The 27,769-nt window shown below is 52.4% G+C and overlaps 2 protein-coding genes across 5 annotated transcripts; one reads left to right on the top strand and one right to left on the bottom strand.

Annotated features, from left to right (window-relative positions):
• Positions 1-412: 412 nt before the first annotated feature.
• OCRL (OCRL inositol polyphosphate-5-phosphatase) lies at positions 413-22,717 on the bottom strand. 4 transcript variants are annotated; one of them, XM_054839241.1, is made up of 24 exons: positions 22,601-22,717; positions 22,410-22,489; positions 21,576-21,655; positions 20,740-20,778; positions 19,936-20,043; positions 19,746-19,841; positions 19,223-19,343; positions 18,973-19,134; positions 18,302-18,403; positions 17,721-17,835; positions 15,921-16,037; positions 15,582-15,769; positions 14,004-14,115; positions 12,804-12,913; positions 11,693-11,828; positions 10,650-10,760; positions 10,178-10,343; positions 9,727-9,962; positions 6,346-6,369; positions 3,891-4,010; positions 3,601-3,685; positions 2,933-3,060; positions 2,011-2,122; positions 413-1,894 (listed from the first exon to the last, which is right to left on the bottom strand). In XM_054839241.1, exons 1-24 carry the CDS (start codon positions 22,631-22,633, stop codon positions 1,770-1,772), a joined length of 2,706 nt encoding a protein of 901 aa, XP_054695216.1. In that variant the 5' UTR covers positions 22,634-22,717; the 3' UTR covers positions 413-1,769. The 4 variants fall into 4 exon arrangements, with proteins under 4 accessions (XP_054695216.1, XP_054695215.1, XP_054695217.1 ...); XM_054839240.1 differs by having other exon boundaries at positions 19,936-20,046; XM_054839242.1 differs by lacking the exon at positions 6,346-6,369 and having other exon boundaries at positions 19,936-20,046; positions 22,601-22,716.
• A 52-nt stretch (positions 22,718-22,769) lies between these two features.
• On the top strand, positions 22,770-27,597 carry ERCC6L (ERCC excision repair 6 like, spindle assembly checkpoint helicase). The gene is made up of 2 exons (XM_054839233.1): positions 22,770-23,188; positions 23,400-27,597. The coding sequence occupies exons 1-2, from the start codon at positions 23,142-23,144 to the stop codon at positions 27,232-27,234; spliced, it is 3,882 nt and encodes a 1,293-aa protein (XP_054695208.1). The 5' UTR covers positions 22,770-23,141; the 3' UTR covers positions 27,235-27,597.
• The last annotated feature ends 172 nt before the right edge of the window (positions 27,598-27,769 follow it).

Raw genomic sequence — 27,769 nt, forward strand, 5'->3', positions numbered from 1 at the left:
TCCCCAGGCCCTGCTCTGTGCCGACTCACATGGCTGCACCATTCCCGGTGTGGCACGTGCCGGGACACTCTGCCGCAGAGGCGGCCGGCGTGGGGCCGCACGTTTCCTGCGTGTCAGGAGCCCGCAAGCTGCTGCCCAGGAGCTAAACCAGCAGGGACCGGGGGAAGGAGAATCACTGCCCGGCGTGCTGCCGGGGTGCGCTGGGAGAGCGGAGGAAGGACGCGGCTGCCTTTGGAAGGCTCCAGCCCTTTGCACAGAGTCCCGGAGCCCCGGGCAGGGAGGACGGCGGAGCCGAGCCGCAGCTCTGCGTCACGGGATGCTGCAGCCCGGCAGCAGCCACCCCCAGGCCGCGCGGCGCAGAGCTACGTGAGGGACGGCAGGCTCGGTGTGAGCACCCAGCGCAACCCCGCAAAACCTTGCACAACGGAGGTTTATTTGGAATGAACCATTTCCCAATAAATTATGTAATTTAAAAATTTTCAAAAAAAGCAAAAATAAAGCCACAAGGTAGGGGAGCCCCCAGCAGCTCAGCCAGTGCACAGGGACCACGGAGCCGCACGGGCACCCGTGGGGGCTCTGGGACCACAGACACCCGTAGGGGGACCGCAGCCCCCCCCGCTCCCCACATCTCTGGCTGTGGCCTCCCTCAGCCAAGGCCACGCAACCCCTGGCCCAAGCGGGCAGGACTCTGTTTAGTGTTTCAGTGGGACAGGCCTCCCTCTTGCACCCATCAGTTGCCGGTCCCCAGGGCTGTCCCCCCCCTCCAGCTGTGTGTGACCCTGGCACTAGAGGCCCCCACAGCCGCTCCTCAGGGCCCTGAGGTGGATTTCTGGCTCATTTCCCCCCATCACTTGCTCCCCCCAGCCTGGACCCTCTGGTAGTACCTCGAGGAGGGGATAAGGACAGCATCCAACCCGTCCTACCCCCGTGGCTCTGCAAGCAGGGCTGGGAGGGACAGGAGCTGCGTCCTGCTCCCCGCCACGCACAGGGACAGCCCTGGAGAAGCAGAGTGCAGCTCCCCGACCCCTCCACATCCTCCACCGTCCTGTGTCCCAGAAGGGAGAGAGGAGAGCAAGGCCCAGGTGAGTTGGCAGAAGGCTGGGAGTGCAGGCAGAGACTTGGGGTGCAGGGCACACAGGAGGGAGGGGAGAGGCCCGATGCCCAGATAACCTTCCTGGGAGAGCCACGGTCCAGCTTTCCTAGCACAGTGATGGTGCATCGGGGTTGGCCTGGTCTGCTGCATGGCAGAGGGTGACACATGTCCCACACCAGTCTGGGGCAGAGCGTGGGGTCTCAGCTGTACAGTCAGTACACACCAGCACGCGTGCCTCACACCCACAGGGATGCAGCAAGCAGGCTGAGCGCCAGCCAGCCGTGCCGCAGCCTTTCAAGAGTGCCGGCAGTCTCCACCCTTCCCCGCAACGGCTCCAGGGAGATGGGGGTGAAAAGGAGAGAGAAGCGTGGCTCGGGGAACTGGTGACACTGCCACGGGACAATGGGGCCGCTGGCACAGTGCTTGGGTATCAACAGATCCACCCAGCTCCCAGGGAGAAAGCAGGAGGCTCCTGTCGTGGATGGCAGTGCAATGAGTGTGCAGGTCCCCTGCAGCGTAGGTACAGCGGCGGGAAGGAGAGGGGAACACGTCCCTTCCAACTGTAAACTTGGCCCTCGGAGTCGCTTAGAGCCTCTTACCCCTCCGGAGCTGTCAGAGGCCCGGCCTCAGGGCAAGGCTGGCGGCACGGGCCTCGGCTTTGGCACGCGGGCAGGAGTCACTCCTCATCCCCGGCAAGCAGGAAGCTGTAGAGGAAGTTGATGGCACGCTGGCGGTCCTGCTGAGTCTGCTTTGCCATCAGATTGGGTGGGGGGCGTAGGAGGAGGCTGGAGAACAAGGCGGCTGCAGAGGGAAGCAAAATTTGTTAATGGTCAGGAATGGAAACCTTGAACGGTGCTGGGAAGGGGTTACGTTTCAGTGAGGGCAGCAGGAGCGGAGCAGAGAAACGACACACTTACCGATCATGGCGACACTGACGTTGTTCTCTTCTGAGTATTTCAGCAGCTCTCGGAGGAACGACATTAGGTACCGAAACACGCTGCGATGGCAACGAGGCAGCTGAAAAATCACCTGCAAAGAAAACAGAGACAGGAAGCTCTCCGAGCTCACATCGCTGCAGCCTGGGCACGCTGCGGCACTCGGGACTCCAGATGGGCAGCATCCCCCCTCCTGCTGCCTTGAGGGCACTGTGTGACCCCTGGCACGAGCCACAGGCCCAGAAAGACAGCGACAAGCCACCAGCTGCAGCCTAGCGCTGATGGCACTCGTGGGCTTTGGCTCCTGGTAACACTGCTCCGAGGATAACTGCGTCACCAGGCAGAAACTACCACGGCCCTGGGCTGCTTCCCGCCCATTTCCAGTCAGATCCCAGCTCTCACCCCCCTGGCTGCACAGCAGCAGCAAGAGGACCAGGACAAGAGGTTTCCTGATGTCAATACTGAAAATGAGCCCCCAAAACTTCTTCCTCTGCCCAAGGATATGCTTGGCCTTGCTTGCTGCCCCACCAGCTATTCTTAAGAGCCACTCATTGTCCTTAAGGGAAGCAGAGGAACTGCAGCCCTGAGCAGGTGCTTAAACAGAGACCAGCAGAGGCTCTGCCACTCCCCGGAGCTGCTAAGTCCCCATGTGCTCAGGGTGACACAGGGCACACTTGGGCTCTCTTTGGAAGCCACCAGGACTGCTGGCAGACACTGCAGTGCTGACCTTGGGGCAGGAAAGCCCTGCCAGAGCACCCAGGTCATCCTGCTCCCAAAGGCCCTCGCCAGCTCACGGGAAGGGACCGGGACCCAGCAAGCCCCAGGACCAAGGCAGAGCTCACAGCAGCAGCGAGAGCTGCCCCGAGCCTGCAGCAAGTAGACGGAGACAGAGACAGCACCGTACCTGTCGGCACAGCCGGCTGTTGTGCGACCAGTCGAGGCACCGCTGATACAGCTCGTAGCAGATCACTGGCTCTGGCAGAGCCTCCAGGAAGATGAGGAGTGCTTCAGCCACAGAGTGGTTACTGCCCGCTGGACCGGTGGGAATGAAGGGGCATGCTGAGCAGATGGACCACCTCCCTCCCCAGTCTGCTTCCTGCCTCTCCTCCTTCCCAGTTGCTTAGCCTCCGCTTCCTCCTTGCAGCTCTTGCAAGTTCTCTGCCTGCCTAACCGCTCCCTGACACCAAAGCTGCCCTCCTCCTCCTCTGTTGTCCCCATCCACGGAGAACGCTGTTCCGTCCACCCTGCACTGTGTTTGCCCACCCTCTAGCCCCACAGAAGTTCTCTGCTCCACTATCCCCTTCTGCAGATCACACTCCCCAGCATCCACCCTCATCAGCTCTTGCACTTGACACAACCTTCCAGAAGCTTCCAGAGCTCTGGCCCCATGGCTGCTTCAGCCAGCACACGTTCAGCTTCCAGAGAGGTTATCTCTGGGGGGACAGAGGGGAGCAATCCCCCAGCAGGGACCCTGCCAGCTAAAGGCTGCAGACAAGCTCTCCCAAGAGGGAGCTCTCTCAGCAGAGCTGGGATCCAGCAGGCTCCTGGGAAAGTCAGGCGAAGCAAGGATACGGATTGTCTCAGGGACACTGGTGTCCAGGCAGTCAATGATCTGCTCCAACTCTTCTTGCATGCCTGGAGTCTGGAACAGGTCCTCCTGCCAAAGACAGCACAGGGATGGACAAGGTCACCTTCCTCACAAAGGCTGAGGCACATAGTGACAGTGGGGTGAAAGCTGGTACCCCCAGGGAGGAGCCCTGCCCTACAAATACCAAACTGGAGTTGATCTCCAGCTCCTGGTGATGTATCAGGTCACCAAGCTCTCCAGAGCTTCCCAGCACGGCAGAGGCCCTCTCCCTCACCTGGTGGCAGGCATGCTTAAACAAGTGGTCCACCAAGAGCCAGATCTCCTTCGGCACCTGCAGCGGCATCCCGCTCGCCTCCTCACTGTCCAGGGAGCCCAGCTGCAGAACGGATTTCTCCTGGTGGCAAAGAGCACAGAAGGTTTCAGGGAAACCTCGGTCCCTCTGGAAGGACCTTGGTAACAAAAGCCTGCGGAGGGGAAGAAGCAGGACCCGGGACTCACTTGGCCTTACTCGCTTTTACAGCACAGAGCCATCGCTCTGTCAGTCCCCGCTCCACCCGCTGCCCGCAGAACCACCCGCCTGGTCCTCCACGAGATGCAGAAGAGTCTCAGCCGCAGCTCAGGGGAGCCCCCCAGCCCCCCCAGGATGGGTCTCTCGCTGGCCAAACCGCAACTCCCACCCGACGCTCCGGACCCTGACAAGTCCTTCCGCTGCGTTAGCTTCCACGTTTTAGGTTTGACCCAGCCACCGCGCCCCGCTCATCCAGCTGATCTCTGGAGGCAGAGCCAAGGACCTGCCTTTCCACATCCCGTGGGCTCCGACCGTGTCTGCCCGCTGGGCTCTAAACCAGGCCAGTTTTCTAAAGTTTCTTTCCTCGTTTTCCGAAGGAGAGGTCTCTGCAGAACACAGACTGGCCTGACACCATTGTCACGTTTTCCCACTTACTCATGCAAAACAGCTGACAAGCTCAACTGCTCAGAAATCTCCATCGCACCAATCTTTAACGGGATCAACGTTTTTTTGCTTGATTTCACTCTCACTTTAGGATCACTCACGTTCCTGTGTGCTCCCGAGCAGGAAGCCATGCACAGCTCTCCTCTCCTGAAACACATTCAGCAGAAGCGCCCAGAGACCGGCACAAGCAGGAACACAACCCAAGGACACCAGCAGAGAGGAACGCCACAAGCCAAATGCAAAGCACTTCATTTCAGCTGTCAGCTTACGTGACAACTGTGACCGCTGTCCCTCTGCGGCACACGCAACCACTCACAGCCAGCTGCGGCTAGGTTCAGCTGCCCCCGCTGCACCCAGAGACACCTCCGCTCGGCACGAGCCCTGTCGGCATGGGCAATACCCACACAGCACAGCTTTGCTTTGCCCCGCACACCGCCGGATTTTACCCAGAAGCAGTCTGCCTCGCTCCTCCAAGCACACAGGGAAGGTTTGGAAGCAGCACATTAAGCAAGCGCATTACAGCTTTTCTCTAAGAGGGAAAAGGTGAGAGCTGTGGACCCTCTTTGGGAGCTGTGGACCCTCTAACAGAAAATCCCCTTGCCAGGGCATCGCAGCACCGGAGCTGAGTGCCAGAGCAGGACTCGACTCTGCCAGGCTGCCCTTGGCACGACTCGGAGAGCTGCAGAGACCCCCAAGGCAAGAGATGCCTGCTGCTTAGAGCAGAGGAGGAGGAGAAGGCTCGGGGCTCCTCAGGGTAGAGGAGGAAGAGGAGGCGGCGCGCTGGGCCTCCGGTTTCCCCTGTGCATTGGCCGGGCACCGAGCGCCCTCTCCTGCCGTGTGCGAGGAAGGGAAGGCACGTCCGTGTCCCCGCGGGAGGGAAGATGCTCTGTAAAAGGACATTCCCAGGAGGCAGGCACCAACCTCCTCCCTTCCCCTCTGCTAGGAAGGAGCCTGGGAGCTTTACCTGGTTCACACCCCAGTTCAGTCCCCTCTTGGAGAGGGAACATCCATTCCCTCTCCTGTTTTGCCCTGTCACTGTGCTGACGGCTGGAGAGGGACAAGTCACCCAGCCCAGGACGCCAGCACGTGGCCAGCTCAAACAAGTTACCAAATGTCTGAGCTAGCGCAGGGAGAGCAGGAACAACACTGCCACACACCCCCAGCATCTCCCACTTGCCCTTCGAAGGACACATTTGAGTCGCTTGGCCTCCAGTGCAGAGCACAAGCGCAAGGCAAGGCAGTGATCCTGCTCGGGCAGCGGTGGCGGTGCAAGCTGGCAGCCCAAGCTCTGCGGCTGAGGAAGCAGAGAAACTTCTGTCTATGTGAGGTCCACCCTCAGCCTCTGTAAGGACACGTGAAGGTGGAAAGAGCAAAAGACTTTGGTTTTCTAATTCAGCCCTCTTCCCACATGCTGTGGGGTGCTGTGGTGAACCCCATCTTATATGCGTGGTTAGAGCTAATTCAGATACATCAAGGGCTGCCAATCTTTTCTGGAAATATCTATCATTGCTGCTAGGACGAGGACAGTATTTTTTTTCCCCTAAAGCAAATTTGGTGAGCTTTAAGCAGCTCAGCTGGGCTGGCCCATCTTGGCTACGGGGTCACTTTGGGCTCCTACATGTTCTCATCTAGCCCACAGCTGTGCTAAGAGGCTTTGCTGGAACAAGGCTCCTCCGCACCCACCTCCCCTTCCCTCCTCAGAAAACAAGGGGAAAACTCTCACTCTTTACAAACAAGCCATTGAGAAGCAGACTTCCCCAGCAATTGCTTGCATTACCTTTTCTAAGAAGCTGTCTTCTCCCTGAGAGCAGTGGGAAAGAGAGAAGAGGAGAAAGTATCGTTAAGAGAGAGCACGCACTCTCAGATTAAGCAGAAACCTAATTTGCATTACAAGAACCCCCTGAATGCCAGGTCCTTCACACGTTTTGCTGACATGGCCAAAGTTAAACCTGCGGTGAGAGATTTGCCTGCCAATTAGCAAAAATCCTGCTCACATGACGCACAACCTTGTCAGGATTTCTACAAACTCCTCAAAGGGGCCTTGCAACAGCACTGTTCGCGCCCTAGCAAACGGTCAGGCCACAGGCAGGTGAGAGGCATCCGCCAGGAAGAAGTTCGCCTTCTTGAATCTTCCTGGTCAGAAATAAATACCCCTGTATTATTTCAGCCATCTTCCCTTGTGACCAGGGCAGAGATAAAACATTCGCTAGGCTAAATCTGTATTTCTGAGTGTGTGGCAGCTGCGGAGCTAACAGGCCCCCTAAGCAGCTTTGTGTATAGTCAGGGAAATGAGTGTTTGTGCTCAAAACCCCAGGCTGCTCGTCTGTCTCAACCGAATAGCATTAACACGCTGCAAGGAGGAGCACGGCAAAGCCCCCTCCAGGCTGCATGTCCAATCCCTTGGGCGATCCTGAGACACAGCATCGGCTGACCAGCACAGTGCAGGCTGGCAGCGTCAGACACTGTTTGGTGGAGTCCACAGGAGGAAACAGAAGCAGGTTGCCCAAGCTGAGTTTGGGCAGATCAACCTTTCAGGGCAGGAGCAACCAAAATGCATTCAAGGGCTGAGCTGGAGACATTGCTGCAGCCATGGTGGCACAGGGCACACCTGGGAGGGAGCAGCATCTCAGGCTCCCCTGCGATTTCTGCAGTGCCTGCTTCCTTTGGAGGCTTGCTGAGTTTCAACACAGCCGCAACAGACCGGCCTCTTGCAGAGAACAGCTTGCTCCAAACACGAGCTGGCACAGGTTCTTCTTCCAAGGCACAGGGGGAGGGACCGCAGTGACAGGTTTGGGACGCCAGATAGCCACGCTGCTCAGGAAAGGGGCTCCTTTCCTAACTGGGTCATCTTAGTCTCACCACCAACTACCTGGCTGCTCGCCTCACTCTTCACCTCTCTTCCTGTAGTATTCAGCACGACTAACCTGCTCCTGACAAAGATTCTTCAAGAGGCTTTTTAAAGCCCACAGTAGGATCCCAAGAAAAAATAGAATGAGACACCAGTACTGAAATCCCAAAGGTGAGATGCTCAAGTGTCAGCAGCTTCCCCCAGAAGAACCAGGAGAGCCAATTCCAAACGAGCTCCCACCTACCCTTTGCTATCCTGCATCAAACCCTTACTGACCTGCATCTCCAGATCTCCCTCTGCTGAAGACAACAGGTACAGCCTAGCCAGACCAAGAAAAATGCTCGATGCAGTGAACGACAAGCCCTAACACTACACAAGTGCAGGAGGGAAAATGGTTCTTAATACACAAACACACTGCCTTCCTCGCACACACTCTAAACATCAGCTAAATACACGTAACCGGACCAAAACGCTTCTGGTTAGCACGTGCACCACTCTCTCTTGCAGAAAGTGCTCGGCTTGTCCTGTCTTCAAGAATTTCTCAACTCACAGGTATGATCAAAACCAAAAGACCTAAAATAGCTCTAACATGACAGTAGCTTTACCATCTAAATTTTGCTTTGGGCCGTTACACATTGTATTCTTTGAGCTTGCTTAACATGTTCCGATTGAAGTACCGCAGTCACACTGACCTCACTGACACAAGAGACTGTTTCTTTGCTGCAGATACTGGGATAGGGTGCTCTTCTCCAATTTGTTTTGCTTTCTGTGCCTCTATATGTTTCACTGAATAACAGAAGAAGGAAACCTATAGGTAAAGGAAGCAGAAGCAGCCTCAAAGTACTCTCAGAAAAGTAACAGTGTGTGTCTGCCAGGGCAGAGGCTAGAAGTCTAGCCCTGAGTTCCTATCTATCAAGCAAGAAGTCAGTACTGAGCAGGCAAAAGCAGGTGGAAAAGCCTGATGAAATGCTCTGGACCAAGTTCAACACATTTCTAGAACAAGATTGACTTTCACTTGAATCCTGAAAAGTATGAGGAGCCTGAGGCCTGGATAAGCTGCTTGAACTGAGGAGGCACACACTGTATCTTGCCACCTGGATTCTGCTTAGCCTGATCTCATGAGTACAAAATCAAAATTCTGGTATAAAAATGGTCTTTCTGTATGTTGGGCCTGTGAGAAAAGTAGACACCTACCACAAAAGGTGGGAACTGGAAGCGGCAGCAAGAGGCATGGTGCAACTGCTAAAGGGAAGAGGAGGAAGTGCAAGCAGAGGGGAGCGGAAGCTGTCAAATCTACAGATGTGAAAAAGCAGCAGCTCACTGGACAAAAAAGTATGCATGTGAGGATGAGACTGCAAGACATGAGAAGAGAGGAAAAGTATCACATGTCAGAGAGACTAAAAGAACTGGGCTAATCTTTCAGGTGAACAAAAAAGAAATGGCTTTCTGGCTAAACAAGAATGGGTAAACAAACTAAAACTCAGGAACTGCTAAGCCTCACTGAAGCACGGCCAGGACAGGCCAACGGAAGAGAGGAACAAATGCAGGCTGAAAGCAAGAATTAAGATCCCCAAAATGGGGCTTGATTTCAGAAACAGCCACAAGATACCAAAAAGACAAAAGGTGACTAGGGCACAACTGCACCCCCACACGCGCACGCAAGCGGCTTCAGAAGGCTGAATACGGATGGTAGGGGCTGGTGAAGCTTGGGGAGAGGAACAGTTATCTCTGCACTGCAGAAGAGCTTGCTCACTGCGGTCGGTGAGAGAGGAACTGGCCAGAGAGGCTGTGAGACTGGCCCTTTGCTGTGCTCATCAGCAGACCTAACAGCATCAGAGTCCTTTCTTTCGTCCTCCTGCTTGTTCCTTCCCCTGAGCAGCACGAATGCCACCAGCACCCAGAAGGAAAAGGATCCCAGAGCCCTCCTCATCATGCAGAAGCAGCAGAGGCACCTCAGAGGAGAGCGTTTCAGTCATACCTCTCACGACACAGCAGTGCCACCCAGCTGAGCCTGCCAGCACCAACGTGACGCTAACACAAACGCAAGGTGCTGGGATCACTTTTTTTGTCTCACCAAACAATATTCAGAACCTACTCAGAAACAGGGGATAAAGTACAGGCTGTCAAAAGCCATTGGTTGTGGTGGAGGGAAATAACAAAAAGAGCACCTCAAGCTCTGGAAAAAGTAAATCAGCTGAGAGCCAGCACAGCTGACCCAAGCTAAAGGCATTACTCCTGCTTTTAGGAATAAACAGAGGGGAATATGCTCTCTCCCTGTTAAGAGAGCTGCTCCAGAACGCTGCTACTCACCAGGTCAATGAGTTTGGTTACTGGCACTTCTCGAATCGGTCGTCTCATTCGGCATAAGGCCTCCAGGGAGGTGCCAAAGCAGCTGGGCAGGTAGGTCCCACTGATGGTAAGGAAATAGTCCTTCCCTCGGTCCAAGTGAAGGACAAGAATATCCTCAATTTTATCCTCGCCAGAGTTCAGAAGGGTTACCGAGTCCTTACTGACGTACACATCCAGGGAGATGTCCGTGCTCTCATCTGCAACAGACAGGAGCTCTCAAGAACACATAGACACTCTCCAAAAGGGATGACAAGGACAAACACACAGTGGCAGGGACAAAGGCCACAAAACTGAGAAGACAGACAAGGATGATGGCAAGAAAGGCGAGACACAGGAAAGACGGGAGGGACTGAATGGAGATGGGGTGGCCGTCTACACCAGAACACACTGTAGAAACTGTGGTAAAGCTCACCTGGCTCCAAGTAACCTTCGCACGGCTCGGCCCGAAGCCATGGCTTACAGTAGTGGCTATCGTTGAGCTTTGGGATGAAGGAGAAGTGACAGGTGACCTGCCCATTATTGGTGATCTGGAACTTCTGCTTCTGCAGCTGACGGAACTTCACATTCTCAAACTCAAACTGCAGAGCAAAGAGCAAACACAAATCTCATTAGTGGCCATGATGGGGGACACAGCTAGGCACCCAGATGCTGCAGTGGCAACCCACAACTGGGAGATGCCTGCACAATGCAGAACTCCTAGCGGAAGACCTGTCAAGAAGCCAAGACTAGATGTCCCTTCTAATCCAATTTCTGATCATAAGATAATGGATAAAGTTCAATTTCCTATAATCCAGTTTACTGAATAGAAGTCTTTAAAAACAGTTCTAGCACTTCGAAGGCTCCTGTGTTTGGGAAGTGGACAGGGATTCAGGTTTCATCCTCACTTCTCTCCTGCTGAGCTCCAGCGAAGGAAGAAAGTCATTCTCCATTCTGTCCATTATACGAACGATATCTTCAAACAACTTCCGATACTTCTGCTCATCCACAACCTTCACCTGTGGGAGATCAGAAAACACTCAACAAAATTTCTGACCAGCTTCAGAGCAACTCTTTTGAGCAAACTGCAGAAGTGAAATATTTCTCTAAGCATTCGCTATGCGCAGCTGAAAGGCTAAGAGACTTTGCACGCATGGGCGCACCTCCAAGCTGCACACGCAACTTTACATGTTTTACCCCTACAGATGTTACTAGGGTCCTTCTGGCCACCGATCATGCTATTGGGAGATTACTGGGGGTGATCTCTGTGGGACAGCATTGGCATCCCACGGCATTACTCGTGATTCTCCAGAGGAAGGGGAGAAAGGCTCTCCTTTAAGGAGACGTGAGCTACCTAGGGAGCAGGAGGTAGCACAAATGGACACAGACTGTCTCTATTCACTACGTTAGGAAACCCAGGCCTGCTGCCAGCAATTCACCACCAAAGAAATTCAGATGTGAACCAGTGACACGCACTCTTAACACATCAGAGGCAACATTGCAACAACAGGCACAACTATTTACAGGTTTCTGTTGTATCTTGCGGAGGACACAAAACAGTAGCTCACCCACTCTAGAACTAGATTTCATGGGTTATACCCCAGAAGCTAAGCAGCATCATTAAAGCAGTCGACGGCAATGCCTTTATTTACTACGTGACCACACCTGCTCGAGTAAACTCCAGTGATCACCTGCATTACTGTGGCTCAGCACTGTCCCACTGCTACACAACTGCATCGCGCACGAAGACCACAGCTGCCGAGCTATCTGCCGACCAGAGCCTGGCAGGGCTGCCAAACAGCAGCACACCCACACAGCAGACACACCTTATTTTTATTTACTCTGCCCTCTTGCAACAGCATAAGCCAAGGTGCCCTGACTATATAACCACCTCCCGAAGGAATGCATGACAATACTGTGATCCTACCCTAGCATATAAAAAAAAAGTTACCCCGATGCGGAAAAGCGAGCTGACTGGCTTGTGGTCGCTAGTCTTCAGTTCCATGTGACTGCAATACCGGAGCTGGTTTATGTTCCCCCCTCTCCAAAGGATTCGATCGCACCACGCTGGCACACGACACTTTCCACTACAAAGAAAAACAGGTTACCAGGGAAATCCAAGAATCCTGATAAACCATCCAAGCCGTTCCTTTTCACAGCCAGGCAGCTCCCTCCACCCCCATCATCAATGACTGCCTCAGCAGTGATGGGATGAACTCCTAACATGGTACTTAACTTGAGGGAAGTGATATTTCTTCTGCTCTCTTCCCCTTTCCCTGTACAGTAGCTAAAATTCCCAACCTCTCCAGCATCAGGAAACAAAATAACCTCAAACGAGACTGTTTCCACAGCCTGAAGCCGTGTGTGCTGTGACCCAAGCTGCACTAGTTTCTTTTGCTGCCAGATCTTTCTGCCTACTACAATCTGATCCACCGCTTATTGTCTCCACTATGGAAAGTCTACTCAGCCATTACTATTATGTTATGAAGTCTGAATCCTGCATTATTCTTCTCCAGATTAACTACAGTGCTGATTCATAAACACAGGCAGAGTAAAATCCGATCACTATATGGTTTGGAACTCCTTCTTGAGAGTCTCTCCATTTACAGCAAGCTTCTGCAGCAGATGCATAGATGTCTGTGGGAGGCACCACACAGGAACCACTGCTGCTATCGCAGCGTAGCCACCCCTGCGGGTGTCAGGGGACAGGATGACTCAGAGACAGCGTTTCCTTATCTCTTCAGTTCCTTTTATACTGTTTGTCTGTCCCTGGTAGCAGAAAAAACCCACCAGTGCAGGGCCACCTGCGTGTTCATACGTTACCCGCCTTCATCTATTAGCATCGGCAGCGACCGAGGTTTAAGGCACATGCCTGGTCAATGTATACAGGGTCTGCTTATTTCAGAAAGAAGGGGAAACGAAGGAGTACAAACTTGCCTGTGCACTCCAGCCATCACCATAACACTGACAGGTATTTCCAGCTCTAGGAAGCAGGAAATCAAGTTTTGTGAGAAAATGCTTTTTGTGTCATAGGTAAGCATGTCCGTCAGCAGCTGATTTACCTGGAGTCCCAGCGATCTGTCTTAGAGTCATATTTATATGTGGGGATGAATTTAATCTCTCCCTCGGTGAAATCTGCAAATGCTTTCTTATGAGTGCGCTGAATATTCAGCTAAAGCAGAAAAAGAACACTTTTAAAAACCCACAAAACCAAGAAACAACCCCAAACACCCCCCCCCCCCCCACACACACACAGCAGAGTGTCAGTGGATCTATAGGCAGAGCAATTGCAACCTGCAGCCACGGGCCTCACCAGACACCCCCCAGCTGCCTCTCACACCTTATACCTTTAACAAAGGTGGTAATTCCACACGAGTGGAATGTTTTCTGAGCAGACAGAATACAAATTGGCACAGCGCTGCTTACCAGACCATGCAGGCAGCATAAAACAATAGTTAAGGGAAATATTAATTACTCCACTTGTACTAAATGCCTTCATTAGTTTTCAGGCATAAGCATCACCATCATTAATATTTCACTGCCAATCATTTTAGCAAAAGCCTCCAGGAGCGTGCTTGGCTGACAACCTGACACTGCTTTCCTTTTCTCATTTACTCTTCTGAAAAATTTCCTAGTTGTTTTCCTCACAAAAATCTAACCCGCAGTTGTTTTCTGTATGAAGCTCTGCAGTACAGCAGAAATGAGCTACAGCACAGAATCAATCAGATTTACTGTTAAATTGTGTGTCAGAGATGATATTACACTATTTCTGTTCATGTTTCACAGGTACAATCCTTCACCTTAAAGGCACATCTGGTGCCGTCTCGGTTTTCAGCGTGCTGCAAAGAAATGCTGAGCAAGGAAGACTACGGCAGAGAATTTAGGTCAAACTGGCTGAGCAGAGAACCTTGGCCACAAGCGCTGGTCTCCAAATCGATACCAATTACAGCAGCTTTTGTTGCTGCTACACATTCCCATGGCCTAGCTTGTAGTTTGTACGTAAGAGAGAACTCTTCCAATGAGATGCAAAGACACTTGTACGGTCATTGCCCGAGTCACCCAGTTAACCCCGGTGTAACGTACAACCTGCTTTTGTTTAGGGGGTTGCTGTCACCAGGACACCCCGAGCTCTCTCGAGGGTCTAGCGTCTATGCCTATAGGCACTTATCGCAGAGCATCTGCCAGCTCCTCCCAAGCACAGGCACATCTTAAACCGAGATGACCTCACAAGCACAGAGCAAACATAAGCAGAGTTCACTGACCTGGTCGTACATCAGCAATTTCTGAAGTTCATTCTTACTGATAAGACTTTTCACTTCATTGGCATCAGGGAGACAAAGCCTGTAGTTCAAGTCTCCTAGCCAGATGACAACACTGAAAACAGGGACAAACGTGGAAAAGAAGAGCCAGTAGTTAGTACTGCAGGCCACACAGGGACAAAGGCGCGTGGGAGAATAGATGAGACGGTTGCTGGTGATTAAGGTTGCGACACATGGAAGACAGGAGGAGACATGAAAGATCGAGTCCGACAGCAGAAATTTCTAGTGGCAGCAGATATGACAGTACCACGTCCATCTCCCTTGGAATCCCACATGGGATTAAAGACTTAGTTGAGTTTACCTCAGTCTGAAAAAGGCCTGAGAACATCAGCACCTCTCTAATGAGGTGAAACCAGTGTATCTCACCAAGCTTCATGACCTCTAAGCTACACAAAATCCACCTAGTATTCAGGCTCTTCTTGTGTACAGAAGAGGGCAATGACAGAGCTCGTTAAGCAGAGCCTGCTCATCAACCAGTTAGGCAGGCTGACGCGCATGTATCTGCGTGCTCACACCTCGTGCGATACCACAGTTTTACCAGTTCATTTTCTACCGCCTTTCTCTCAGCCAGATCAGTCCCTTCTCTATCTTCTACCTAGCAGAGACTGACCGGTGCAGAACTGGCAAAAGCAGAGTTAGGTTCCTCTTGAGGTTACGGCCTCCAGGATGTTTCTGTCCTGTCTCACCCATCAGCACCTGCTCTCTTGGGGCTTTCAAACAGGTCTGCCACCTTCTCATACCAGCAGCTAATGAAACACTTGTCACATTCACTCTTTACTCCATAAAGGTTTCACTTAAAGATTAAAATCTAACCAGCTCTCTAGTATCAAAGCTCTTCCTGTTTATAGTCAAACCTCAAAATTTCCATTAGTGGATTATCAAGCATAATCTAATATTTGAAATTTTTTCTGTACTAATCCACTCTACATTTTATTTTCAGTTTTTAAATGGTTTGAATATTAACTACAGAAGTATTAATCATTTGTGTCAGGATTAAGAAAACTTAATTTATATGCTTAGTTGTACAGGTCTGAGTTTGATTTGGGTAATTCAGCACCACTGTCACTTCATTAAAAAAAAAAAAGTATTGCATCATCCAATTAATTTAAAAAGAAATTGGAACAGCAATCATAAGCACTTGTTACTCAAAAAAAGCCTAAACAGCACAGCCTCTGCCCATCCTGCTGTCCCTTTTCTTCCCCTACCCATACTCCCACCATAAAACCCTCTCAGTTCCTTCAAGGCCGATAATGTTCAGTCACTGACTCAGGAAGGGTGCTGCTGAAATGGAAGCGTTGTACGCAACGTGCAAGGAAAGGGCCGTTAGAGACACGCTGCACAAGTCACTGCAGTGAGAAGGCGACCACGTAGTTTGACTGCAGGAGCGTCAGCACACCAAAGGCCTCGGTGTTTTCAGTTATATTACTGAGCCAGAAAACGTCTCTGTGCAAAATCTCCTGTTGCTGTGAGTCTGACTTGATGTAGATTATTCAAAAGGGGAAAACAGCAACATAAACTTACTCGTGTTTCATGATGTTGAGCTGAGGTAGACTGTCATCAGGAGTTACAAAACTCATCCGAGCACAGATATCCTTATAATCCTGATTTCTCCGCTCGAAGTCCTCCACGTGAGCAGCGAGGTGGGAATTGACAACGCAGAAGGTCGTGTTGTGGAACACGAACCTCACCGCCACACCGCCCTTGTTGCCCTGGGGAGAGCAGGTATCAGCAGTCGTTAGAGAAGGCAGCGGGCGAGACACCGGGGAGGAGATGGGGATGGCACAGACAGGTGGACAAAACCAGATGGTGCCGTTTCTTGCATGGATACACAGAAGAAACAAATTGGCCTCGGTGACTCACCATCTTTCCCATGATTCCCGTGCCCACAGACTCCGTCGTGATCTCTCTGATGTTGCTCAGATGATCCTTCTTAGCAAATACGAGCAACATCATCCCAACTAGACGGACCATTTGCACCTGCAAAAATAAAAGGGATCCTAAATTCACAGAAAGGCAGTGGAAATGCAGTTCTGATTTGCTTGCTCTGCCTAATGTTCTGCTTCTCTGGCTCTCCCCGTTCCTCATCGTGTTTTGTACTCAATCCTTGCTTGCAACACCACCCAAAGGACCCAAAAGCAAGGTTCTGGAGGACAATCCATCATCCCCCAGTAGCCAGCAGCTGTGCCGAGCTCACTGCATTCCCCACTCTGCTGCTTCCCTACAAACAGGGCTGTCTTGCGAGGTAACAGAAACTTCATAAACACATAGCAGATCTGGTCATGAAGCCTCAGCCTTTTACACTAAGATGTGCTCTAATCAACAAAACAACCAGAGGAAGATACCGAGTGCTCTAGTTAGGCATGTTGCAGAGAGCTGCGGGCCCAGCTGTGAACCGGCGCTCACCTTACTCAGAACTACAGTGACACGCGTGAGAGGGGAACGGACAGAAAAGTTCTTATTTCCCGAGGAAAACGTGTCTGACACATGGGGTACCAAACGGCAGCCATCTCCAAGCTATACAAACTGTTTGCTTTTCAGAAAACACTTGATCTCTAATGCAAAAAGTCTCTTTCTGGAGTTGCCACTGTGAAAGACAGAGACAAGGCCTGATCTTCTTGAGCACAGTCTACATGCTCACTTTAGAGGCACAAAAACATTGAGGTGTCTTGAGATTAAGTCTACGTAGTGAAGGAAGAAGCCGAAACCAGAGAATTCAACTAGAAGAGCCCAAGTACTCAGTCCACTCTGCAGGACTGGAATTTGCATGCGACCACAAGTCTTATCTACGGTTTCAGTCACTTCCCCTGCCTGCAGCTGTATCCTGGTCTCTCCCTTTCACCAGGGTGGCAGAAATTCGCCTAAAACTCAGGTAAAGCAAAGGGATGGGAACACGAGCCTCTCCGCAGCTCAGGTCATGACCCCCGGCTCCCTCTCGATGAATCTCAGTTCAGCAAGGTGCTGTTTTCCTCCTGTGACGCAAGCCGCTGAGCTCAACTCCAAGCAGGACAGGGGTGTGACAGTGAACACATGGGCTAAGGAGGAAGGGGAAACTAGTTAATGTATTTAGGGCTGGTACCTACAGTGGAAAGGTTTGCTACAGCTGAGATAAAAAAAAAAAAACAACAGCTTGCTCTAAACCAGCCAGAATAAAAGTCCTGCTGCCACAACTGAAGCAACTCTGTCCCAAGGCAGCCACCTCTGGAAGATTTTGCCTCATAAATTATCCCATTCCTTCAAGGAAAAGCTGTCCATTTAATTTCCCAGCTCAAGACACACCTTACTTCTATAGTACAAGGACAAAGGGTAACACTAATAAAGAATCTGCTGCTATGATTCTGTTGAGCATGACACTACTATTGAGCATGGCATCTGCTTCCCTGACACCTACCTCATCTTTTATAAAGTTGCTTGGATTCTCACCTTTATAAATTTCTACCACAAAGTACAACACCCCCCTATGACTGTGGCGCAGAAATCAACTCTCCAGATTTGATTTGGCTTACCTGTCACATGCATAGGTATGCACATGCCAAGGACACATCCTTGGTTTCTCCAGTCACCACTCTTTGGGCCGGGTGAGGAAAGGGGAAGCCCATTCCCGTTTTCCTCCCAGTCATGCCAACTCTATTACAAAACTGCACGAGGCTGAACAGAACTCACTTTCTTATACTTCGCCTGAGGGTGCAGGGACTTCTCCACCGCAGCCAGCCATTCTTGCTCCTTTGCAGAATCAAAGTAGAAAAAAACCTCCGTGCTGAGGTCCAGCTCCTGGAACCTAAAAAACCAAGCCAACTCAGCGCATCCCACCACTCCTACACATCACCCTCCTTCTACAGGAAGGTCCAATGTGAAACCTCTAGCAACAGCTCCGCTTGGAAGAGAAGCTCCTTATTCCCATTCGCTAAATAAAGCGGCAGAATTTCACCAGAGTGCCCTATTGCGATACACTCCAGCCACCACCTCTCTGAGAAGTATTACTTTAGGCTGAAGACAACCAGAGAGCTCCGCAGATGCCTCAAGGAAAATCTATTTTGTAATGTCACGCCAGCCTTGTTTAACCCGATATCCTGCCTCATCCAAACGGCTCTTTCCCCTCAGACTGCTCTTCTGAGACACAGCTCAGCTTTGGGGAACCTCTGAGAACATGACAGGAACCTAAAATTAATGCAGCCCACCAGTACCCAAGCAAGACCAACAAGAAACCTGGCACCGTAAGTAAATACGAGGTCATTGCTACTCACCCGATGCAATAGAAGTCTGGAGGCTCTGAGTCGCACACCAGCCAGGGCTCCAAGCTGCTGTCTGGAGACTGCCCGTTCACATTCCATGTTCCCACAAAAAATCTACAACACAAAAGCAGCTGAACCTTTAGAAACCACAGTAACAACCACACCAGCCCAGTCTCTCCAGTGCACACACAGCAGTGTGCAGGCTGGGAGCAGACCCCACACGCGAGCCATCCACGTGCAGGGGCCATGCCAGCCACGGGGTAACTGAGAATTCTTCTAGGCTCGGCTCATTTTCAGCAACACTCATCTCGGTGATTTCGCAGAACGCTACAGAACTAGAGACATTTCACCGGGGCCAGCAAACATCTGGCTCTTATCATGTCGTGTGGGGCAACACTAGGACAGTGTGGTGGGATGGCTGCCTTTATCCTCCTTCTGCTCAACTGCTTTAGTCTTACTTGAGGGTCCAGAGACCTGATACACGCAGGGGAAGAGGTGCAAAAGGAGAAGCTGCGCTGCGGGCACTAATTGGCATGCAGTCTGCGCCAATCCTCGTTTAGCCACCCAAGCTGGCCACACATTAGCAGTTGTCAGCTTTCAAACCTGGGCTGGATTTGAGTTCGCAGAAGAAATTGAACCGCTTTGTCTCTATGCGCACACAGTTCTGCACTCAAGGCTCTAACCTGAAGTTGTGAAGGTTGACGTACGCCTTCTCTCTCTTGGCAAGCACGTGTTTGATGAGGCCTTCTCTTTGTCCCGACTGGGTGCTGGGTAAAAACATTTTGCGCATAGTGTTAGTCACTTTTGGCTGGTCTCTTGATGTACCTTCTCTCTCTCGGTGAGATCTAGGAAGGAAGCAAGAACAGAATTAAAACCGGTTCTGCTGTCTAGGAAGAGAAGGAAAAAAGGGAACAGATTCACCACGTTACTTACTGCTTGTTTTGAGGCACAGGAGGAGGTGGAGGTTCCCGGCGAGATCCCGTTTGGTGGTTTTGCACATTTCTTTTCTCTTCTAGGTTTAGAGCGTTGAAGTCATCCTCAAACTCCAGAGCTCCTATAATGAAGAAAACAAGCACAATGCCCTCAGAAACAATTTAAAACAGCTCAGAACAGGAGGGGAAAAAAATATAACTTCAAAGAAAATGAAAAAGCAATATATCAACTCTGATGACTCAGGGAATCAGAGAAAGGGGTATTAACCACAAGTCAGGCAGGAGGGAGCTTAACATACACAAACCAAGGCACTAGGCAGAAAACACCACTCAAGAAGGAATGAGCAGTCCAGGGCAACAGAATCCAAGGACAGAGATGTTTTATTTTTGTGCAGGGTAACGTGAAGTGAGAAAGCAGAGCAGAGGCCAGGCTGCTGAGCACAGGCTCAGACACAGCTCCCTGCCCTGAGCACCCATAACCCTCCAGAACACAGAGCACACAAAGGCGACAGACAGTTCAATACCCGAAGAAGAGGCCTGCGATAGACCCGGGAGGTTCTTCTCCACCTGATGCCAGCTGGCTGAGTCCTTTGGTTCAGGAAGAGAAGCTTTCAGGTGGGCTGGAGGAAAAAAAAAAAAAAAAAAAAAAATCAGCCCTGTCAGAATCTGCTGGCAGTCAGAGGATTTCACAGACACAACTACAGCTCTGCTTACCTTCCTGTATGCTCTGCACTTCTGAAAGGAATCCTAAGCAACGCTCCTCATCGGGGATTTCAAAGAGCCGCTCTGCTGTCTCATCACCTTGTATCCGGACCTTACAGCCTGCTTCAGGCATAAACACAGACTCACAGGGTCACTCAAGGCTGGTTCACAGATATTATGCCCTGAGAGTGACCAGGCATTCTAGGCATCCCTTGAGCTCATCCATGAAAGCCAACTTCCAGCTATTTTTTTCTGACAGAAATCTGCACCTAAGCTGGCTTCCCTGTGCTTGTGAGATACCCCCCCCCACTCCCACTTCCCTTGGGGTATCATCAGTCACGTTTTCCTGGTTTTAGGAATACGTATCCCTGCTGCGATTTCGCAGAGAAGAGCTCTAGAAGCATTAAGAAAACTTTCTTGAAAGGGGAAGCAGAATTGGTGACCAAATAGAGCGTTGCCAACACTGTAAAAGGCAGATAGTAATCAGGCTCAAGTGCAGGGCAAAGAAACAGAAGGGAGATAAGAATGGTTCCGAGCGCAATGCAGGGCCTTGAGAAAAAACTTAAGTAGTTCAAGTTTGACCAATTGCCCATACATCGATCTGGGCATTTAAGACCATGTCTGTCATGACAACTGGCTGTCCAAATGAGCCAGACAACTTCAGAGGAAATACAATCCCTGCTTGATCAAAAGACAAACACAATGTATGGAGGAAGATTATGATGTGGTAGGTAACACACGTGTGTGTCAGTGCCCAACAGGCAGCCTGTTTCCTGAAAGGAGCTTTAGCCGTGCGACTGCAGCTATAACACTTACTGTTTGTAGCTATATCAATCAGTAGAGTTTCTTCTGCCTCTGGAAAAGAGAAAAACAGGATCAAGAGAGTTGCTGCAGTAATTGAGTACTCAGAAAAGCATGCTGTCTGCTACTAGCCACACAAAGGAACAAACAGCTTTAATTTGCATCTGTACTATTAATAACGGCTCTGGCAGAAAGAACGGTCATATCTGGACAGTCATTTCCCACAGTCAAAATGTCACAGGGGAGATTCCTAATACTCAGAGTTCTCGCACAGCAGGACAGTTTGTTCCACATCAGTGTGGCTCCTTTGGGAAAGGCCAACCTGACAATGAACTTCAGGGGTTGTCTACACAGCAAGAACGATGGGCAGAACCATGCTGAATTACACCGAAGGGTATAAGGACGAGGCCTGAAGCTCCTTCCCATTCCATGGGCGGCTGCTTGGACCTGACAGCTTGCCAGACCTTACAGGAGTTTTGATCTAAACATGCAGAAATCAGACTAAAGCTCCCAACTCTTGCCGTTATGGAGAAGATGGACAGATAGACACCAGCAGAGACCAAACGTCAGCCAGCACAGACAAGCACTGAACGCTCTGGCTCTGTACGATGCCAAGCTCAACACTGAGCCGAACCAGCCAAGCTCCTCACAGCCGTAGGCTGACATGGAAAGACCACCCGCTCCAATGAGGAAGAAGCAGGATTCCATCAGCTGCAAGTTCTAGTTTCACGGGGAAGCATTCAACCTCTATGGGTGCTCAGGTCAAGAAACGTCACTAAACTCAGGTTTTGCCAATGAACAGCAGTGGATTCCTGCCACCGCAAGAGAGCCCACTCCAGGAGAGCCAGTACCTTGTACGCATTTAAAGCGGCTGTTGATGGGAATGTAATCCGGATCGGAGTTTTCTTTCTCCTGTGAATGGATAACTATCCTGGAGACAAAAAAAAGGCTTGTAAAACCACAGAGACGACTTCCTCCTCATACACAAACAACCGCTAATACAGGCCCAAGAGCTGTATTTACAGAGAAAAGCAATGTTTGATTTCTGTTGCCGCAGTCCCGGGATGGGAGGCGAGCAGGGGAAAAGCAGCTCAGAGCCGCGCAGGACACGGGGGCCTGCGGTGGGACAGTACCCGCCGTTCGACTTTCGCTGCTCCAGGGCAGGTTCAGCGCGGGGAGACGCCCCGAGGAGCGGGGCACGGCGCGGGGACCCGCGGCTGCAGACCGGACCTCTCCTCCCCCGTTCGCAGGACGCCGTCTCCCAGGCTGGAGGGAGATCGCCGGGGGAGGACGGGGCCGCCGGAGCCCGCGCTGCCTCCCGGCCCCTCTCGAGCCCCGGTACCTCAGCGGATTTTCAGTTTCCCGAGGCGGCCGCGGCCAGCTCGGTACGAGCTCGGCGACCTGGGGGCTCGGCGGCGGCAGAAGACAAACGAGCCGTTCCAGGACAAAGCGCCCGCACCCCCGAGCCCCCGCAGCAGCAGCCCCAGCCTGACTCACCGGCGCACACCGCCACACCGGCCTCGGCGGCGGCGCCTCCGCCAGCGCACAACCGGGGCCGGGCCGGGCCCTCACGTCCCGCTACCGGCACGGGCGACCCAGGCCCGAGCTGCCGCGGCACCCCCCACCGCGAGGCGCGGCCGTTAGCGGCCCCCAGGCCCCAGCCCCCGCCGCGGCCCGGCACTCACCCGTAGCGGCCGCTCCGCCGACCCAGGCTGAGCACGCACGGCTCCCGCCGCCCGGCCCGCAGCTCCGTACCGGCAACGCTCTGCGCCGCAGCTAAGGAAACCGCCGCCGACTGCCCTCCTCCCCACCGGCCCCCCCCGCCTGCCCGGTCCCTCCCGCCCCGCCCCAGCCCCAGGCAGGTCCCGGCGGATACGAGGAGGCCCCAGGCCGCGGCGGGCGGCTCCATGGCGGCGCCTCGGTCTCCCGGCGACTTCGCGCTGATCACCGGCGCGGCGCAGAGAGGCGCCCGCCGCCCACTCTACCGCCCCCTGCCGGCAGGCGGAATGTCCCACTAGCGGCTGTGGCGGAAGGGGCGTGTCCGGGGCGGGAGAGGGGCGGGGCTCCGGGGCGCGCACGGCGGGAGTCCTCGCGGGGACGTGGGGGACTGCGAGCCTGGCTATGGGCCCACGGGGTTCCGGACAGGCTCCCCTCCGGGGCGCAGCGGCCCCGGAGTGCTCGCACCTCGTCTCCCGCTGGCGGTGGCCCCTTGTGTCCCCCCCGCGCCCCGGAGAAGGCACGGGCGGGGCGGGGCGGCGCGGCCACCGGCAGCAGCGCGGTCCCGCCCCACGGCCCCGCCTCCCCCGGCGCTGATTGGCTCCGCGTTCCGTTCATTTGCATGTCCCCGGCGGCAGCGCGGGGCAGGACGGGAAGGGCTGGCGTTTGAAGCGCGAGGCGGCAGCCGGAGCGCGGGCGTCATGGCGGCCCCGGGGCTGGCGGCCGAGCAGGAGCAGCGGTACCGGGGGTAAGCGGGCGGGGCGGCGTGGGGAGGGCTGAGGGGGTCGGGGCCAGGCCGGGGGGGGGGGGGTCGGTCGGGGGTCGGTCCGAGGGCGGACGGGGGTGGCGGAGGCCCCGGGGTGGCGGTGCGGGCAGCCCCGGGTGCGGGCAGCCCCGGGTGCGGGCAGCCCCGGGTGCGGGCAGCCCCGGTGAGGTCGGTGTCCCGGTGGCTCTTGCAGGCTGGTGAGCGGAGCGAAGGCGGCGGCAGGCGGCGGGGACCTGGAGGAGGCGCTGCGGCTGTTCCGGCTGGCGGCCGCCATCCGCCCCAGCGAGAAGCTGCGAGGCCGCATGCAGCGGGTGGAGGAGGCGCTGGCGGCGGCGGCGGCGGAGGAGGAGGAGGAAGGCTTCGTGGACGTGTGCGGCAGCGGCCTGCTGATCTACGGGGAGATGCATGAGAAGCTCTTCCAGCACCAGCGGGAAGGCGTTGCCTTCCTGTACCGGCTGCACCGGGAGGGCAGGCCCGGCGGCATCCTGGCCGATGACATGGGGCTGGGCAAGACCATCCAGGTCATCGCCTTCCTCTCGGGCATGTTTGACGCCGAGCTCATCCGGCACGTCCTGCTCATCATGCCCACCACGCTGGTCAGCAGCTGGCTGGCGGAGTTTGCTCGCTGGACCCCCGGCCTGCGCGTCAAGGAGTTCCATGGCACCAGCAAAGCGGAGCGCACCAGGAACCTGGAGAGGGTCCAGAGGAAGAACGGCATCGTCATCACGAGCTACCAGATGCTCATTAACAACTGGAAGCAGCTTGCCAGCAGTCACGAGCAGGAGTTTGTCTGGGACTATGTCATTCTTGACGAAGCGCATAAAATCAAGTGCCCGTCTAACAAAACGACCAAGTGTGTATATGCGATTCCTGCAAAGCATCGCCTCCTCCTCACCGGCACCCCGGTGCAGAACAACCTGCGGGAAATGTGGTCTTTGTTTGACTTTGCATGCCAAGGCTCTCTCTTGGGAACGGCCAAAACTTTTAGAATGGAATACGAGAACCCTATTACTCGGGCAAGGGAGAAGGATGCGACTCTAGGAGAGAAAGCGCTGGGGCTAAAGATATCTGAGAATCTAATGACAATTATAAAGCCGTATTTCCTCAGGAGAACCAAAGAAGATATCAAAAACAATGGTGCTGACAAACCAGATGCTCCTTTTCCTGAGGATCCAAGTGAGAACAGTGCTCCTGTCATGCCATCTCTCACTAGGAAAAATGACTTTGTTGTGTGGGTGTACTTGGCACCAGTGCAGGAGGAAATCTACCGGAACTTTCTCTCTCTGGATCATGTGAAAGAAGTGCTGATGACGACCCGATCGCCCTTGGCTGAGCTGACTGTCTTGAAGAAGCTATGTGACCACCCCAGGCTTCTGTCCACAAGAGCGTGTATCCAGCTGGGCTTGGAAGAGGAGGACTACTCTGAGCAGGATCACAGGAGTGAAGCAGGTATGCTTTCAGGCGCTAACAAAATAGATCATCTCTCTGATGAGACTGTGATTCAGGAGTCTGGGAAAATGCTGTTCCTTGTAGGACTTCTAGAAAGACTGCGAGAAGAGGGACACCGAACCCTGGTATTCTCGCAGTCGAGGAAGATGCTGGATATCATAGAGCATGTCTTGTCTCGCAGACAATTCAAGATCATGCGTATCGACGGAACGGTAACCCACCTAACGGAACGGGAGAAGCGCATTAATGCCTTCCAGAGTAACAAGGACTACTCCGTCTTCTTGCTCACTACGCAAGTTGGTGGTGTTGGTATAACCTTAACCGCAGCCAGCCGAGTGGTGATCTTTGATCCCAGCTGGAATCCAGCTACAGATGCTCAGGCTGTAGACAGAGCTTATAGGATTGGGCAAAAAGAGAACGTAGTAATTTATAGACTGATAACCTGCGGTACAGTAGAAGAGAAAATATACAGGCGACAAGTATTTAAGGATTCATTAATAAGACAGACTACCGGTGACAAAAAGAACCCATTTAGGTATTTCTCCAAACAGGAACTAAGGGAGCTCTTCACATTAGAAGATACTCGAACATCTGCAACCCAGATCCAGCTGCAGTCTCTGCATGCCACCCAAAGAAAGACTGACCTGCAGCTGGATGAACACATTGCTTATTTGCACTCTCTAGAAATGTTTGGCATTTCTGATCATGACTTGATATACACGAGGGAAATAGCTCACGAGGAGCAGGTTGAGAGTGAAGAAGCCCATCGGTACATTCAACAGAGGGTACAGAAAGCCCACGAGCTAGTTCAGTTAGAGTCTCAGCTTAGAGACCAGAGGATGGAGGGGATCAGAAATGCTTGTGAAGAGGTCTGGCAAAGACCACCAGAAGGGGTTTCCCAGCCAAAGAAGTTGTCTCCAGGGCTGAACAACATAAATGACTTTGTTTTACCACCAGTAGCTGATAAACATGAAAGCGACAAAGTTATTGATCTTACAGAGGACAAGGAGGTCCAGGTTCTCGATGTCAGCTCCAAAATGACAGGTCTGACTATTGATGACTTGGATGAAGAGAAACTGGCACAAGATGTGTCCAGTATGGATACAGAGCTGCTTAATACCAGCAAGACAGCGAAACAATCCGATACACGAGAATCTGAGCAAAATCTTGAATCGAGCATTATACCATCATCACCTGGACTTCATCCACTGGATAAAGAGAGTCAGAGTCTTGAACAGAAACAGTGTTCCCATGTAAATTCAGATAGTTTGACTGAGGCAGGGAATGGCCTGTCTGGGCATCTTCAGCATTCCTCTAATGAGTCTGGTATGGCTGATGATCCCAAAGGGTTAAGAGATGCAGAAATGCCAGATCAGGTACTTGACCCACATGCTGCCTTGGGGACGGACAAGAGTGGTGTTCCTGAGCTAGCTTTGGCTGCCGCAGTGCCAAACTTGTCGAACTTTACACCAGAATTCCATGCTGGACTCCAGAAGTCTCGTGTGTTGGAAGCCAGCTTTGAGGATATGTCTGTGTCTTCTCTCCCGGATCAAGTTGACTTCAATCTGGTCTTGGAAGACTCTGAAGATGGGTGGCAAGATGCCTCAGAGAGGGAAAGATCACTGGAGCACCCAGAAAAGGAGGGCTTCCAACTAAAAGCAGAAAGTTTTTGTAATTCTCCAACAAAAAAATCTCCAACAAAAACTTGGCTAAGTGAGAACGGTAACTCTGGAAAACCCTGTCACGCAGCTGAAGAAGAGCCAAATAACTCCCTGAGAGAGAGTGAAGCATCAGAGGAAAGCAGTGGTGCCTTTACTTTTGGTAGAAAGAAATGCTTAAGAAGAATTGTTTCAGACAGTGAGGACGAAAACCATTCCATCATGATCTTGGAGGAAAACGAGTCTGACAAAAGACCCTCTCCCTTGAAAAGCCCTCTGCATCGATTTCTGGAAGGAACTAGTACATCCACTCCTAAATGTGACAGAGGTGTAGCAAAAAACATCTTTTCTCCCCAACTAACTAACAGTGGTAACAGGTCTACTGCTTCCAGGCGATCTCTAATCAACAAGGTGGTAGATGAGGTTGAGGATATTGGAGAAATCATGGGAGCCAGTGATGAAGAAGATGACGATGACAGTGATGAGGAGCAAGACGACCTTGTGGAAGAAGAAGCTGAAGAGTGTAGTGGGGAATCTGCTGAGCCTGAAGAAGAACCTGCTGGAGAAACACTTGATACAGCTGAAGAATCCTTCCATCTAGACAGCATGGCCTCGGAGCAGTCTGAAGCAGATGAGACAGAGTCATCTCAGGAGGAGTCCACTGGTGATGCTGAGCTTCAGTCGGGTGAGCAGATAGACTACTTCACCCAGGAAAGCATCTCCAAAAAAGAGGTTAGTCAGAGTTCCTCTCCTGCTGTAGGTGATTACAATACCTTGGTAGACAGTGGGAAGAAACTTAAGGATGATGGGAAGCTGCAGGAGGCATTGAACTGTTTCCTGCAAGCTCTTGACATAAAAAGTGGAGATCCTGAAGTTATGCTTATGACTCTAAACTTGTATAGACAGCTAGCCCAGAAATGAAATATGTATACCTTTATTAAGTACAGTCTTTTTTCTTATTAAATGTTTGTCTGAACTACATCACTGATTTTTGAACTAGCTGATGGCTGCAATATACACTTCTTTCATGGTGACTGAAAAAATTCAGCATCTCCTCCTGCGTGAGGAAACAGCCTAAGAACCTAGTTGTCAGGTGCTGGGGAAGGGACTTCACTGTGGACTCAGTCCACAAAGATGAAAACAGTTCATGTTCCTGTCTGATTATTTAATAAAAACAGTCGTCTTCGTGTCTAAACCCCTCTCCAAGCTTAACAGCCCTGGGTTCATCTTTCTGCCCTTCAGATTCTGTCGCTGCCTGTCTCTGGGGGAGATACTGAGGGTGGTCCTGGGGCAGCTGCATACAGTCTAACCTCAAGCTGCTGTAGTTCCTCCCTCCTTGACTTGAAACAAGCCCATCTGTCTGCCTGAAGGTCACCCACCATTTGGGTGAGCTGGATGCTGGTGCAAAGGAGAGAACAGAACTACTGCAACCTGGTTTTTAGTTGGTCTGAGAATG

This window comes from Grus americana, chromosome 12 (assembly GCF_028858705.1).
Source record: "Grus americana isolate bGruAme1 chromosome 12, bGruAme1.mat, whole genome shotgun sequence".
Lineage (NCBI taxonomy): Eukaryota > Metazoa > Chordata > Aves > Gruiformes > Gruidae > Grus > Grus americana.